At 38.4% G+C, this 17,308-nt stretch overlaps 1 protein-coding gene across 5 annotated transcripts in view; it reads left to right on the top strand.

The window, feature by feature from the left end:
• KIAA0232 (KIAA0232 ortholog) overlaps positions 1-16,018 on the top strand; it is a 67,573-nt gene extending 51,555 nt beyond the window's left edge. For all 5 annotated transcript variants that reach the window (XM_066995624.1, XM_066995625.1, XM_048047629.2 and 2 more), the window contains 3 exons: positions 10,252-10,333; positions 12,279-12,376; positions 13,377-16,018. In XM_066995624.1, the coding sequence (XP_066851725.1) occupies positions 10,252-10,333; positions 12,279-12,376; positions 13,377-13,556 (360 nt within the window). In that variant the 3' untranslated portion in view covers positions 13,557-16,018. The remainder of the gene's footprint in view (positions 1-10,251; positions 10,334-12,278; positions 12,377-13,376) is intronic.
• The last annotated feature ends 1,290 nt before the right edge of the window (positions 16,019-17,308 follow it).

The raw sequence follows: 17,308 nt of genomic DNA, 5'->3' as shown, positions 1-17,308 counted from the left end.
CAACTAAGACTTAAGCTCAGAATTTTGTTTCAGGTCATTGTAGTCATAGGTTAAGTAACGATCAAGAGCAGAAACTCTTCCAGACGTAAATAGCCAAGTCTTTCTTGCTGTTCATTCCCTTTGCTCTTGAGGGGAAAATAATAATAATAATAAAAAAAAAATTGACCTGCAAAATCATTTCACTGAGTGGCCAGCTCAGAGAAATTGTCTGGTTAGTTAGTTGGATCTTACGTTCTCTTTTCCTCTTCAGTCTCTTCTTACGCGTACTTGGCAGTTGTAGCACCTCCATTGGGAAGGCATTCTTTTATGCTTCTAACTGGAGAGTTGTGCCTTGCTTGTGTTGTGCTGACTGTATGCTCCTCAATTACAAGTTCGAAATGCTAATTCATATATGGGAAAGCTAACCATTTTCTCGCTAAAACTAAAGCTAACCTTTTTGTTGAATGAAAACAGTTCCTTATTTTGCTTCTTCCCCATTTGTTTCTTCTTTCACTCACCTTTAAATTAATTACTATTACTGCTTCTCTTGCCAGTGTCAGTAAGCTGTTGTCTGCTGCTTGTACAAGAAAATCAAATAATTGTGGTTTCTGCTTCCCTGGAGTCTGGGGGTTTTCCGTGTTTGTGCCAGGCCTTGCAATAAAAGTCACCAAAAAACATGAGTAAACTTAGGCTGTATGTCAGAAGAGATTCTGGAACTTACCTTTTACTGGGCAAACAGAATCTAGCTTTATCATACAGTAGGACGTAATAAATGAATAAATGGTATAATGCACTTATCTGTGATAGTGAGAGACTGAAGTTCCTTCCAGCCTCTCCACAGATCTCCTTTCTGGTTGCTTGGTGCTCCACAAGGATGCTTATTCTCATCTTTTCTTCAACTGCTTACCCATACAAGAAAGTAGTACATTTCTGGTATAGGATAAGAAGTTTACAATGGTTTACAGAGTTTATAGTAGCTATAAGGCTTGAAAAAAACTTAGTTACTGATTGCTGGTCAGAAATTTCCAGTATTCTGTTTTCCTTTGCTTCCCTACAACAAGAAGCAAGCCAACTGCTTCCCGTGTTCAGGTCACGTAATTTTATAGTAATTTTCATAGCTTCAAAATTAAAAGCTACTGCTAAGTACAAAGGGCCAACAACTATCTTGGCAGTCTGTACTCCAATTTGGTTTGAAATTAAGCTCTTCCTAGGGGGCTTGAGGAGCTTCATTACAACTTAAACTCAGAAGGACTGGGTTAACCAGCCCTCCTATATCTAGTGTGTCTCAAGAGGATGTGTATGCGCTCTGAGCTTTTCTAAGAGCCATTAGTGTGCATCTGAAGTTAATTGGCTTTTTGGTTTGAGAACGGTTATCTATGTTTATTTTTGGAGTTATATCTATTTGTAAAAGAGAAGCTTTATAAGCATTAAAACAATACATTCTAATGTGTTGGTTACGAAGTAAACTTTAGTCAGTAAAGATGATGACTATTTTGTGCCCAGGAATGGGCGTCATACAATTAGATCTTCTACATGTGAACTTTCTGTAAGAAAAGTATTTTCAAGGGTGTTAAATTCAGTATAAAATATGTGGAATTAGAACAGTTTAGGAGAGGCATTCCTCTTTGACACCCCATATGTATATCCACAGGAAAGAGTTTTAACTTGAGCAGAGGCTTGAAGAGAACTGACTGATTAGTAGAGATCAATATTTGTAAATTCATTTTAAATGAGGCTTTCATGCTTTGTTCTATGGACTTCTGATAACACTTAAATGTATTGCTTTAACTCGCTGTTAACCAACAAAGTTTGAGTTGTGTTCTGAGATACGGGTTTCTCCAACGTTTTGCATAAGTAATGGACTTGAAAATACTAATGTAGACCACAGGGTAATAGTGGATGAGTATGTTTTGTGTCACATTAACTTGAATTATATACATGCTGTGTAAATATACATCTTAGAATACCTTCTATTTATAAGAATGTACGAGAATCATGTTGAGTTTCTTTCTCGTACCTTCTTTAGTAGAGCACTTCTTCAGGATTATAGCGTGTTTTGCAGCAGGAATTTGGTGATAGAGAAGTTATTCAAAATTGAATTATATTTATAAGCCTTAAGATTTAACTTAAAAGAAAATAAAAATGGGGGCGGAGGGTTGGGGGACACTGAGGTACAATCCTTTTTCTTCTAAGTAAATGCTCTTACCACTTAGCTCTGGAGTAGTGGGTAAGTATGCACTGTGGTCAAGTTAATGGTCTATAAATAATAACACTGAAACTCTTACCAATAAATGTTATATGGACTCTGGTCTAGTAGTTGTGCCTAAGAATGCTTATACTGCTGAGTCCTTGACATAGATAAAGGAACTTGTGGGTTCTGTTGGGATCATTACCAAATTTCTGAGGTCTGAACATGCCAACAGTGCCTGTGGGGCTCGGAAATTTGACTGGCAAAGGCACTTAAGTGTTTATGGTTCTTGCGACTAAATTGGCGTGTTAGATTTGGTGAGGTGCTGTGTTTGACTGGAGTGATGTGATGCCAGTATCTAACTTCTGTAGGAAGGGCGGGTGGAAGAGGAAGGGAGGAGGGGTGCCTTACATACGTTGGTTCTGAGAATAGTGTATGGGGTAACCTGCTGTAAACCACTACGGAGGTTCACAGGAGAATCAGGTGGAAAAGCACAGTCATCAATATACAAAGCAAAGTACTCCTTTGTAAAAGGGATAGTAATCGTGGGGCTATCTGAGAAAGGATTGGTCCCGATAGTTCTGGTATGTGCAGATCATGGCAGATGATGAAAACAGCTACAGAGACTCTAGACTCTAACTTTCTGATTAATAAGACATAATTTGTTGAGATTTTGAAAGATGAAAGTGTCTGGTAGGAGAGGGACCCTAAAAAGATGGAGTTCACAGTGTTGGTTTAAAAGTCATGATGAAAAAATAAGGTATGAAGTAAGCCAAAAAGGTAAAGATTTGGTCTTCCTCTAAGTCCTAGAAGTAAATCAGGCACAGAAAAATTTCTGAAGAAGGATTTTTGTGAGACACACAGTGCACGAGCTTGGAAAACTATGAAGTGGTAATGACAAAAAGGTCCTGTAATGCTTTTTTTGCTCATTGTTTGAATTATTGATGAAAAGACAATTGACCAAGCAAAAGAGAAATACAGATTATAAATTACACTGGTTTTGCTAGTTGTGGGAATATTCAGCTAAATATCCCAATGAGCAGCAACTAATTTGAAAACAACCCAGAAGAATACTTGTTTGAGAACACACAGAAGATAGAAAATGCAGAAAAGGCAAGCACATTTCCATCTTTTGTAAGAAGGAAAATGGAACACGGGTATTGTCAATGACTCTTAAGTTACCTGAATAAATGTTTTAACCAGTAAATGGCATGGATGCACCATTAAGTGTAGAAGTTATTAAGTATTGGCTTGACAAAAAGAGATTGTGCACTCAAAGTAACCGTCACTGGCTTACTGTTATTCTGAAAGTATTTCTAGTGGACAAGGGAGGTCATTAATTTTGTGGTCTGGGGAGTAAAAAACATGTTTATGAAGATCCCTGATGATATCAAACTTGGAAAGCCTACAGTTATACTGGAAGGCAGGATTAGAATCAAAAGGCTGTTGAAATGGAGAAATGATCTGAAAAATAAAATGCAATCCAGCATGGACTCATGAAAACTTCTGAAAAAAAAATAATCCTTTTCACAAACACAGCGTGAGGAGTGACAGGCAAGGAAATGATGCGAAACAGAAAAGCACCTTCAAGTGTATCATAAGCTGAACGTAAATCAGCAATGACACGGTTTGCAGAAGACAGCAGCAACATTGTGATCTATAAATAGGAATGCCCTTCTGTAAGAGGGGAAGTAATTGCTCGTCTGTAGCTGGAACTAGCAAGCCCTCTGCTGGAGTCCCGTGCTCGGTTTTGATTACCTTCTTTCAAGCAAGATATCCTGAAGAGAGCAACACAAAGATCGCTGCTGCTGAAAACAGGGTGAAGGAACCGAGGTGGTTGTATCTCAAAGAAGAGAAACTTGAAAGCATACCCAGTAGTCTTGCAGAAGCCATTCTCACAGTCACAGAAGAAAAGGCGAAAGCTGTGCTTGTCCTGTAAGCTCTGGCAGACAGAGGAGGTGGATGTGATGGCCTTAAAGCACGGCAAGGGAGATTGCAAGACAGGAATTGTAACAAGAAAATGAGCTCCCTGTAAGGCTTAGTTGTTTTTAGGGAAGCAGTGTGAATTCTCTCTTGAAGAGACTTAGAGTGTAGGCAAATACCTGTTAGGCGTAGTGCATTGTAGTTGTTTCTGGCTTTGTGCAAGAGTAGAGACTAGGTGACCTCCTGGCTTCCCTTACAGATGTGTTTTCAGTGAAATTCCAAAACGAGGTGACTGCCAGATAGGCTTTAAGGATATAAAGTTTAGATCCTTTGACTACCTTCTAGAGCCAGATGTGTATTCCCTGAGTATATGCTGCGCTAAAATTTGGATCTGATCATTTAGAGTAGGACTCAGTGTGTTCATCGCTGCTGTGACTTCTAAATTATGTGTTTGTGTTCTCCCTAATTGTAAGGGATTGCAGAGCAGCTTCAAGGAAACTTCCACTTAAGGATTTTTTTCTGTACAGTTACTTACAGACTTCAGTTCTTCTGTTGTTGGTTATGAAACTGACAGTCATAACACCTCAAATAATGCTCAGATACTAATGGCGCTTTAGTGTTTGTTGTGTTCAGATTCTGCAACACTCTTGTCACTGCCTTGATCCTTGTCAGCATGCATTCTGAAACAGCAGAAATGTTTAATGCTGGTGTTGTCAAACCAGTATCTAAAGAAAGTGGTATCGGTCTTGAGGTGTTTAGATGAGAGTTGGAAAGAAAGGAATTTTAAATTTGGGTAGCAAAGTTTCTCCAAAAAACTGGAGAAAGAATAGTGGAAAAGCTTAAGCATTTTTTGTGTGTGTGTATTGATTTTGTTGTCCTGATTATTGAAGCAATTTAAATAATCTCAATTGTCCAATTTTGGCTCTGTGTAAACGAGGGAAATCTAGGGTCTGCTATTTCAGAGTTCAGTCTAGTAATCAAGTGTCAATTCGGTGTACAAATTGAAAACATTTTGTGTATAGTGAGCTGTATTATGTTGATTAAAGCTACTGAAAAGAGAATTTTCTTTAATGCACTGTTTTCATGTTTGGTATCTGTGCTTTTAAAATAATGCAAGCATTGCAACTGGTGACATAGCTTAGATTCTTCTAAAAAAAAATAATAAAATGCCATAGATATCTTGCAGAACTCCACAGAAATAGTCAGCTAACTTGTTTCAGAGTCTACCCCTTTAACATGCTGTATATGTTCATATAACTGAGTATACGTATTTACATATATGAAAAAGTCTTAAACACAGGACACTTCATGAGCTTGGATTTCACAGTTGTTCAAATCTTCATTGCGTAGAAGTCAAAAAAAAAAAAAGGTGGTGAAAAATAGAATAAACTTAGAGGGTTGTGCTTTTGCATTGATAAATACAAACATTTGTTTGTGAAGTAGATGAATACAACTGCAGGGAGGGATGCAAAAATAGAGCTCAAAGGCACACAGTGTTTATGTTTAGATTTGTAACAGCGGGTTGAATTATATTTATGTTTACTTTTACATATGTATTTATGGAAAAGTAAAAATCTAGCTAAGGAAATCTTAGCTACCTGTCCTTTCCCTCTTCTTTTACATTGGTTTCTCAAAAAGAACTTGAGTTCCTTAGCAGCAATGTTTCTGTACTTGAGCAAAACATTTTATTTACGTGGAGCCAAACACTGAGATTTGGGGTTAGAATTGCTGTTTTACTAACTGCAACTACAGCCTTTAACCAGAAATATGGAAACAGAATTAAATGTACACGGTGCTTGGAAAGGACAAAGTTTTATCAGACAAAAATCAAGTGTGTTCTGTATCACCTTGGTCTCAGTCTTGCTATTTGATTTGGAAAGGCACTGTATGTGCTGTTTCCTCCATTCATGAAGAGATGGAGGAAGCAATTTCGTGTAGAGAGTTGGCACTGTAGGAGAGAAATACCTGTTGAGGTAAAGGAGTGAGAATTTTGACAGTTGTTTAAGGCTGCAAGAAACAAAGATAGAAGGGACTGAAAAATCTATCTTGTATAGAGGGGAAGAAAAAACAGCTAGCAGCGTGATGGACAAAACGATCTAGCAAAGCTTCTCTTTTTGAAAGCCCTGAAGCTTAAAGTGCCGTTGAAGAGTACGAGAAGGCAGCTTGCCTTTGTTTCAAGGGCTTGAGCCAGATGGTCCTTTAAACTGCAAACCGCAGCTCTGAGATCAGGTTTTGATATACAAAAAAAAAAAAAAAAAAAAGCCTGGAAGAGTGGAACAGCAAAAAGATTGGCACAAAGGCAGGTGTGGGTGGGCAGAGGGATTATTTGATGCTTTGCATAAATTTCGCTTGAAGACTAAAGTTCTGTCCATGCAACTTTTCTAGCTAGCAGCTGACTAATCTGCCACGTGAACTTGCCAGGGAGCTTTGTCCCTAACTATAGGGAAGAACTTGTGATGGATGCAAGGAAATAAGCAAAAATTATTGCCTCTTCTGATATAAAATTGTTAGTTCAATTTTTTTTTTCTGTTTCTTAACTAACATTTCCCCTCCTACAGGCTATTGATAAGATTTAAGTTGTTAAGCAAATCCTATGCCAGTTCTTGGGGGAGAAGAAAATGTGTTTCATACTCATAAATGCAAAGAAATTTGAGAAGTTGCAAAATAAAACATTTTTTTATTTGTTGTTTATTCCTGGCAGAAAAATAACAAATAACAAATTCCTAATGAACTACTTGTATGAGCAATCAAGCTCTTACCTGAGGAGAAATATTTTAGGAAATAGAAAAAGGGGGCGGGGGAGAGATGTATTTGGGGATTTGTGGTTGTCTTTTAAATTTGCAACATGAACTTCCCTTTTAAAGTATTTGTATGCATGAGGAGAGGGAAGGGGGGGAATCCCCAACGCACATCCCCTGGGGTTTTTCCTACACCTCTTTCCTTACCATTTCCATCCGTACGTCTGTCGTTCGTGTAACCCCACCTTGTACTGCAGGTGTGATAGAACCAGGTCTGTGGGTGGACCGTCGTAGGATTGGGTCATCTTCCTTGAATTCTAGTTTCATACTTTTAGACCTCGGCCTTCTCAGCTTTGGTAGTCACTGTAGTGACACTGTAGGTAGTCATACACCTAAATGCCCCTGTCAGAGGTATCCTAAAAAGGTGGCTGTAGTGTCCTGTAGGGAGAAGAGTTTCATTCCATCAGTGTCAGCATGCCAACAGCGCCACTCGAATGTGCTGCTTATCAGGCTGCCTGGTGGTCACCGCCGAAAAATTCGGCGTCAGATACCTCAGTTGCTTCCTGTAGTGGATATGGAACAAATGATGCAAGTAAAACAAGTAGCATAATAAAATGCTTCTCCTGGGATTCGTTCTGGTAGGCCCAGCTCGGCCAACAGAAGTGGTAACCGCGCCAGAGTGGCTTGCCCTTCTCGCCAGGGGGATGTAAGGTGGTGTGCTGCTGCGTGCTCGCAGGGCAGCTTCCTCGCCTGAGGAATTAGTTACTGCTCTCCGTGGCGGTCCTGCAAAGAAAGCAGCAGTACGCTAAAGCTGTGCAGAACAGTAATCTTCCTCAGCTGCCTTATTTCAAGCACATATGTGAGTGGGAGAGGTGAGGAAAAACCGCATCTGCTATAGGAAACGCCATTGATGGGGCAGGAAACAATCTTTCACTTCTCTGCCTGTTTTCCCCTTTATTCACTTGTATCCTTAGCACAACACTCAATTGCTATTCCACCACAATGCTAGTGATCAAATATCCTGCTTAAAACGGTCATCATCCACTACAATTAATAAAATCTCTCTTTCGTGTTAGCTGCTTTAGCCTGGCTAGGTTAGGGTTGTTTCACTGTAATCAGATCTTTGAAACAGCACGTAGCTGAAAAAACCAAAACTGATACTTGCCTTTATTGCTTTAGAAAGTGAATTTTGGATGTTTGCAATGAATAATAATTTTTTGTATACGAGAGGTTTCATTTGAAATTTTAGATGAAAGACCTTAGTGGATAGCCCTGCTGTTGTACGAAGTTCTTAGGAAGGTTTATTTGAGACACACAAAATGATGTGTTTTGAGGGTATTTTTCTTGTCTTTCAAACTCTTGCATAAATGATAGCAAACATTAAAATGATTTTGTTCCGCTGTTGGCTTAACTCTGTATGGGGAAGGGGACAGAAACAAATACAGGCAATGAAAGAAAAGGATTGAAGTTTGAGTTTCCACATGGAACTGTGCAATTCTGACCTCATTACTGCAAATGAGTAGAAAGTTGTGGCCAAAATTAAACAGGATTCAGAGGCAAGAGAAGCTTGCGTAACTATAACATAGAGTAGTTTTGGGAATTCCGAAGTCCTCAAGTGATTTTACATGTCCTTAACCAGAGGCTCTAAGCAAAGCCTCAGTTAGCCCATGTCTGACTGTAACACAGAGGTAAGCCACCCAGCAGTCTTCTCTCAGAGCTGCAGCAAGACCAGGAGTGAAGCAGTCGTTGCAGTTGGTTTGGCCTTGTTGTCTTTGAGCTGTGGGTAAGAAAAGTAAAATAACTATGAACAGTTTTAGAGAGGAAAGACTGCAACTTGCAGTTTGTAATACTAGTAAAATTTGAGAATAACAGCTGTTTAGATGGGGTAGCTGGAAAACTTAAAACATTTCATAAAACACTAGAGGTGTACGTGTGAGAAGGAGGCATACGTTGAAAATGCAGTTTTAACAGAGAACGCCAAATTGATATTTCGTATTTACTAGATAAGGGTGCTTCAGATCACAGAAATGTTCGTGATGACAGATGAGCAATTGTAGTAAACATCTCGGCAACCGTAGGGAAAAATGGTGTTCTTCAGTGATCGTACGGAGTAGACAGCAGCTCCTGCCCCCTGTCCCATCCCAAACAAAAAGGATTTGGTACTGGCTTTCTTTTTGTCTATGGTTTAATTTCCTCAGAAATTTTTTCTCTGGAGCTGGGGTTTGAGCTTTTGGATGGTGGTTCCAAAAGGAGAGTGTTGCGATAGGAAACCAGCATGGGGAATTTCGATATTCCTTATAGAAGAATTTCATTGGGGAAAAAAAAGTTACATCTGGCAGGCACTTCTGAGTACAGCACTCTTGAGTCGCTTGTTAGGTTTGAGAGGGACTTCTGTCTGTTAAAAATGTGTAAGTTCAGGTTCGGTAGGTTTGTAGTTCTGTGGTAGCTTAAAGGGGAGCAAAAGGAGGCTCCTTGGTTTTCCATACCGAAATGTTCTTGGGTTTACAGAGGAGGAGGCTGGACAGAGAGAGACTGTGTTGAAACTCCTTTGTCAACACTTTATAGGGGCTAGTAGCAGTGTAGTTTGTATGAATTGTTCCACCTAGCATCTATAGGGGATGCTGCAAGCTGGCATAATCTATTGAAGGTCATTGGGGTTACCGCAGATGCAATCATAAAACCAGGAGCATGACTTCAGTATTTTAGCTACGTCCATTAATTTCACAAGGAAAAGGATCTCGTAAACTTAAATTAGCATTAAAATACAGCATGGGAAGACTACTTAGGCATAAAAATGTAGATTAAAATAGATAAAAATGTGAGATTAAAATGTAAATAATTGTAAATAAAAATGTGAGCAGATTGAGACAACGTTTTAACAAAAATACAGATTATCAACTAGTTTTTCCTCATGTTGACATATTAATTCTCTAGATGAAATTTTTCTTATTGCTTATGGTAATGGTACTGCTAATTCATCCTTCCAGAATTTAAGCATTAAATTTTGCTGCTTTCTGTTTACTTCCTTCTCTGTGTTGTTTTACACTGAACTATTTATCACGTTGGCTAATGCTGTTTCATTATGTCACTGTAATTTTCACCTCTTGGGTACCTGTGTGTTCTCACTAAGACCATAAAGTGTAGAGCTGGAAATCACGTTCTTGTTCTGGGTTTGTACGGCTCTGTATCGGTACAGTACGAGCCCTTGAGTGGGATTCATACTAGCAGTAATAGTTCAGGTAATGGCTGTAGCCTGGCAGTCCTTTCCCATTAGTGTTAGAAATTGAACAGTGTGACCTATACTACCTAGCAAATTGGTTGTAACACCCGAGTTCCCTCCTTTACGTGTAAGTATATTATTTATGGCATAACGAAGCATGATTATTGTCTAAACCGTTTCCTATATTGAATACTGATCTGCAGAGAATGAGTGGCAGCCAGGAAAAGCAATGCTGGTGGGAAAAGGCGCTCTATTCTCCCCTTTTTCCTGCATCACAGTGTGAAGGTAAGAAGCTGTGCATGTTCAAACTAACTTGCTCTTGCACCCATGCTAGAATTTGTTAGTGATCTTCGTTATGGATTTGAATTGTTGCAGATGAATTAGAAATGTAATTTGTATTAAATAAATAAGTTTTCATAGTAATCTGAGAGCTGGGATCTCTAGATGAGAGAGATTTGTCATCTCTGGCACGCTTCTAAATAGCTCTTGAACAAAAGTGCTTTTAAAATGGTCTTACCATTTTTGCAAATTCACTCAATTCCAGAGCTTGGCTTTGCACGGGATGTTAACCTCTGACTCTGAAAATACTTCATTGCATTTTTGAGTATCTTTCAACCCGTGTCATGCTTTTTAGGCGGCTAATTTTACTAGAATGTGAAAATATGATAACTATGTTTTCTGGGTTCGCATAAACACCACGCCAGCTATTCAGTGAATGTGTGGAATTTCTCTCAAGCCGGGAAGCGGGGGGATCTGCCTCTTGGCCGCTCCTTTCCAGTGACAGTCTGGGAGTCTTTCTGTCCCGTCTTGGTAGGCAGGCTGCTCGTAAGCAAAAGCAGGTGTGCTTCCAGCACTCTCTGTTGCCTCCCAAGAATTTGTAGCATCTGACAGCTGGCCCAAGGCCAGTTTTTTCTGTGGACACAGGCAAGAATCCAGAGCTTTTTTTTTTCTTCTGGATTTTGCTGCATAACAATTTATCTTTTCGGGGGAGAAGGCAAGAAGATAAACAAAAGCGTTCTGCATGCTGAATTGATGGATATCTGGTGGCTTCTGTTTGGCAGAGGCTCAGTGCAAGAAGCTTTTGATCAGAGACCTGGTTCTGTAATGATAAGGAAGCAGATTAGCAAGTAGCTACTACTGAATTATTTTTAAAGTGCAGCCAACTTCGTGAGTGCCCTCACTTTGGTGTTCAGGACAGCGGAGGTTACTTTCAAAACCATCTTTGCTTACTGAACTCCCAGCCATAGAGATGTTTGCTCTGTGAAAGGGATCATGCCTACAGGACTTTGATTTGCCTCCTGGGCCTCCCATACTAGAAAAATATTTGGTAACTTGAAGGAGTAAAGTTATTTGGTGTCCTCTGAAAGTTTGTTTTCCATGTCGGTAATTGCAGAGATATCACTGGTGTAATAGCAAATGCAGTGATTCGCAACCCTGAGTATGTATTTTATGCGGAGTAATCCTTTAATTTCTGCAAGTGACTTGTGTAATCTTTTTGCTGACATCTACTGGTGATTTTGCAAACTTATCTAGTGTTTCACCACCTTATTTCAGCAGGGGAAGACAACATATATAGTGTAAAATACTGTGTCCAGAACTTATTTAATACAGTCACAGAATTTCTGTGAAGTTGAGTAATTCCAGGATTTCATCTTTTAGACAAAGTTGACCAGAGTTAATGTTGTTCTTCCGTAAATCTTTAGTTTTCTGTATGGATAGTTTTATATATGGACATTGCATGTGATCCATATATATTGATACAATATATGTCATTATGTATGGAAGTTTACTCTGGTAAATACAAACTACAGCCATTTACATCAAGTGTTCGTTTGGTTTTGAGTTTCGATCGGTATCAGGCTGCACTGTATTTTCCGTGGGTATAGAAATATGATCTAAAACACCATGCATTATCAGAACTGAAAAATGTATGGAACCATTTATGATGAAGTAATTCTTCCTTTGTACATTATTATTGTAAAATGTTTTCTTTAAATAGCTTGTTTTGTGTTTATTTGGTTATCCAGGTAAGGTTTGATGAAGTCTCAGTAAGATATTCTGCTTAGCTTCTTAAGGAAGTCCAACTAGAATCCCCCACAAGCACAGAGTTTAAGTGACTTAGAGTGTAAATTTCAAGCATACTTCTCTAGGTGCATTTATTTTGGCTAAATGTAAATAACAGTGTTCCTCAAATCTGTTTTTTCTTCCTCTTTTCCTCACGCACTGTAAGAATGTTATACAAATGCCAAGGGAGAGAATGGTGTAGGAGAATTTGCAGATGTAAAGGAAATATCCAATGATGATGAACATCTTTTAGATTTTAATATGGTAAGTTTGTCATTGCTTTGGGGGAGGTATTTTCTATTTTATAAGGGTGTGCCACTGTGTCTTTCTGTGCAGAGTTCTCGGTCTCATCTCAAGTGAAATTCCTACAAAAACCTTCAAAAGCTTTTCTACCCTTACTTTGTTTTTTAATCTCCTCTGTGTCTTGAGCTTTCTTCTGAAAACTCTACAGAGTGCTGAGCGTTGTACTTGTAATAATTCAGCATATTCAGTTTCCTTTGGGAATACTTGGCTTTTGTGAGTTGTGTGTTAAACGTATGAGTCTTTTTCCTCGACTTCAAATTTCACCAACCATAGGGCTGGCTGATGTGCACTATGAAGCCAGAAAGGACCAGTAATTAAAGGTCTAAACACAATGTATGCTGAATTCTGTCCTCCTTACAAGCAAAAATTGATGTATTTAAGTCATTTTTGCTGTAGGGAAAATCTTCTTCATGTATACGTGCGCTTACTGATGTACTTTCCAACTCCAACTAATGTGCTTTCAAACTTGATAGTGATGATAGCAGTTAAGTTTAATACTGTGACATGCTTGCTGTAACTTCACTGATTCAGATGAAAATATACAGGCTTTGCTTGAAATACAATTGGATTTGTGCTGTTTTCTTGATATTTGATACTTACTACCAAAATTTGGAGACAGCATTTATAGCAATTTTGTGTTTTAAAAAAAAAAGTGGCAATGACACATTGAGTTCACTTTCAATTTTCTTGCTGTTTTGTGCAAATCCTAAAGTTAAAGGGCCCTGAAATACTAAGGCCCTACAATTAAAAAATAAAATAAAAATCTAACCTTTTTTTTCCTGCTGTTCTGTAATCCTTCATACGTAATGGACAAGAGGAGATACGTAATGCAAAGAGGATAATTTGCCCTTAATTGTGCCGTTTCTCTTGACCATGTAGAAAACGATACAATTTACCAGCCTAGAAAAAAGCAGGCATGTTTTTATTGTTCCCCATCAACACTGTCAGTTTAAATCCTTAGGTTTCTTCTGTTTATGAAGCAAGATGTGCAGATGATATAGATGCTGAGGCAAAACCAAATGGCTTCAGGAAGAAGATCTACTCCAGTGATAGCTCCAGCTCTGAAGACACAGCTTCAGAAGGTGGAAGTGAATGGGCTGATCCGTGTGAGGAGGAGCTTTTTTCTCGAACTCAACTCTGAAAACTGCAGAGTAGAACAGATGATTTAAAAGTAACATGAGATGGAAAACTATCCTTCCTGAGGGTCTGTAGCTCTAAAACAACAACTTGAGTTTCCTCTTCAGTTAATGGATTCAGATGTGTATTTATCTTTCTCTTCTTGCTTATTTTATAGATGGGGACACAGCTGTCCTGTTGAAGATTTTTTTTCACCCCCAAACTGTTAAATTCTTGGCTATTTGAACTAGACTAGATTGTGTTGTCAAATCAAGAATGGATGTGCATGTGCTTGTCTTAGTAGTACCACTGCTTCTTTGCATCTTAATTGCAGTTATTTTCATTCGTAACTGTAGCCCTACCACTATTACTATCTTCTTAGCATCGCAGTGTCTACAACTACTTCTGCTATTCAGAGACTTTAGCTTTTGGCACATTAGGCTTTGTTCTTTAAGAACTGGGAGATAAATACTTAACACTGTAATCTATCAGTGCCTTTCTGAATGCAGGAGAAAAGCATGAATGACTTGTCCAGTCTTCATTCGGTAAATCTCATAACTTTGAAGTAGGAACAACAGGGTTGTGCTTTAGAGACTTACAGAAACTGTGTTTTCTATCCTATGATTCCCCCTCTCCCCCCCTCCCGCAAACCAACACTGAGGATACCATGGTTTGTATTTTTGCTAACTGGAGAAGCCAAGGATTTTTTGTAGGTATGGAGGCAATGTGGATTTTTTTTTTCTTTTTTCTTTTTTTGTCCTTTTTAGCAACTTGCCGATGTAGGGCAGGACTTTAAAAAGAAGTAACACCAAAAATAATAAACCACTGGGGTGATGTGTGGATTGTTGTGAATTCTGTAACAAGTAATGAGAATGTTGTCTTGTTGCAAATGATGGCATTTGTGTAACCTGCAAAAGCATCCTTTACTGAATTTGAGCCTGAATGACTGAAACTATCTAAAATGCTCAGAGTGTTCGATGTTTTAAATGCAAAGGGTCAGTGCTTCACTTGAAAGAAATCCTGTGGCTGCTGCAGTTAGCTGCTGTTGTGGCTGTAATTTAGTAAATCTCGTAGTTCATTTTGTGTTTCTGAGAGAATGTGTGGGGCAAGCTATGTGTGTGGTGGGTGGGGGTCGGGAAAGTGATGACTTCAAACATACATGTGTGATTGCAGTAGTGATTGTTGCTTTATGTGACTTGCTTTTAAATTTTATTTTGTTAACTTAGAAAGTCAATACATTGTCAAGTTGCATCTGTACAAGACTATCAACTCCTTGTGCTTTTAACACATTATGCAAAACGTATAAGCCAGGAGGAGCAATATTTGCAAAACTAAACGTTCTAAGTTTTTACCAACTCATAGTTTAAAAAACAACAAACAACTAATTATACAGTAGCAGCATGTCTATAACATCAGGAAGTGCAGAAAGTCCAATACTGACTTGAAAAGCTTAACCATTAATTTTGACAGGCAATAAACCTCATGAGAACTAGAGCTGTTTGAAATGTGAGCTGAACTGGCTTTGAAATATGTTCTGTGTGAGAAGGGTTTTTTTGAATAACTGGGTTTGGTTGCCTTTATTCAAACGATAGTTTAAGAATTGAAATACATGGTTAGAAAATCATGCCATTCTTTGTGCGACATTTTTGTTGAGATCCTTACCAAAAATTGGCTTGGTTTGTCCTTACCCAGGGACTTTCTTTTGGTCCTCCTATTAAACTATGCTTTAGGGTTTGTATTCATACAACGAGTCTTTTGACACTTTACAGTTTCTTTTCTTAATTTATTTGCAGACTTTGGATAGATTTTTATATATTTTACTTTCTTCTGGAGCTTCCTTGAGAGGTTGTTTAGCACCTGCACTGAGAACTAGTTAACTGTAACATGAAAGTAACAAAGAACTTTACATGTAAATTCTTCAAATCACTACATTGAAGAACGGAAAAGAACTTCATTCAAGAACAAGAAATGACCAAATGGACATATTTCAAACACAAACTTCAGCTCAGTTAATTTTGGCTAGAGCTGCTTTTTTGGTAAGAAAGGGCTCAAAAAGAACAAAGGTGTTGCTTATAGTTACATTGGGGCATGTAATAATTTCAGCACCTTTGGGGAAAATAAAATCGTATTTTGAGCTTGGGCAATAACAAATTGTCTTTACTTGTTTTCATAGTTTAATGGCTAAAGCTCTAAAGCTTTCAGTGAGAGTTGAAGTGTGGTTTTTAGTTTTTCTGTATGGATAGAAACACAAACAAAACAACAACAAAAGCATTAAAGATTGGCATACGCTGAACCGCACTGTGGTATGAAGCGCATTGCATATCCATAGCACTGAAGTATCAGTTTTCCATTCCTGGGCTGAAATTTGTTTCTACTTTTTGCTTCAAGTGGTTGTATTGTTCTGATTTCACGTACACCAGAGTAACTGATTTTGTTTTCTTGTGGAGTTACTTAACACCAAATAAAAAATATAAAAGGACAATTGGACGCTGTGTGTGTCTTCATTTTCTTTGGCTGCTGTATATAACTTAGATACAGCATGCCAGTTAGGAATTAAACTTTCTGAATAGATAGCTTGAGGTATCTAATCTGGGAGTCCTTCTCATTTTAGTATTTTTTCCTGTTTTGTATTGGAAAAAGCATTAAAAAAAAACCAACTGCATATGTATTTTTAAACAAAAGAAGAAAACACAAGATGGCCAAAGCAAATCTAACAAGTTTAGCCCCCACTTTTAATTTTTTCTGTAGAAAATGTCATGATCTCAATCCAAAAATTAATTTGTAATGACAACTTCATGTTTGGAGAACACGTTGCAAGACATATTTTTATATAGTATGAAGTGTGAGACATGGACTAGCAGACTTCCTGCTTTGAACTTGTGCTCAGCCATCAAATGGTCCATATCTGACTTCTGCTTTTAGAAAAACTGTTTGTGGCATGCAACTCTGTAGCTGGACATTTCTTTTTTTTTTGGGGGGGGGGGGTGGCGCTAGGCTGATACTCAGCTTGGTGGAAACAAGCATTATGTCTTTGTAAGACATATTGTGTCTTTGTAAGTTTACAGCTGTAGTGACGTGAGCTTCTGCGTAGAATGTTCTGACTCCCCAGAATTAGAAGTGAAGTGAGAGCAATACATGCATACATATTGGAGAAAATAAGGCGAAATAGTTGCTCTGTAAGGAGCTTGGGTGAATACTTTCATTCACAGATATGTTCCAAGCTTTGCCTTTTTTAAACTTCACAGAATTTTCATACTCATCTTGGTAACAAATTATTTTGAATTCTTTTAAATAGTACAGCAAAAGGAGTTTCATTGTGTTCATAGATGCTTGATAAAAGTTAAATATGATCAGCAAGGCCTTTCACTTTTTGTATCTAAATTAGCATTACTTTCACTTTTTGTATCTAAATTAGCATCAACTCCACCTATCTTAAGGCATTAGTTTCCAGTATAAACCCTGCTTCTATCATGCGAAAAACACTGAATATTCTCGGCAGCAGTCGCTGCTGTCTGTGGCAGGGCAGGCTTTAAATGCAAAAGCCGTGCCTGCAGGGGAGTGCAGGTGCTGTCCACAGTGAAGATGCACGGAAAGGTCCTGCGCTTCCCGGAGAGCAAGTCTTGCCAGGATTCCTCGTCAGTAACTCATTGTTTTCCTGCTAGCAGCTGCATATTTAAATATCGCCAATGAATTCATCATCTACCCTTCACGTTTTGCATCTCAGTTTTCTCTGATGCCCCATGAAACGAGCAGCAACAAAACTGTAGGTTTTGGGCA

Source organism: Anser cygnoides, chromosome 4, assembly GCF_040182565.1.
Source record: "Anser cygnoides isolate HZ-2024a breed goose chromosome 4, Taihu_goose_T2T_genome, whole genome shotgun sequence".
Taxonomy (NCBI): Eukaryota; Metazoa; Chordata; class Aves; order Anseriformes; family Anatidae; genus Anser; species Anser cygnoides.
Note: the sequence above shows the minus strand (reverse complement) of the source record. Positions and strands in the feature narration are given on the sequence as shown.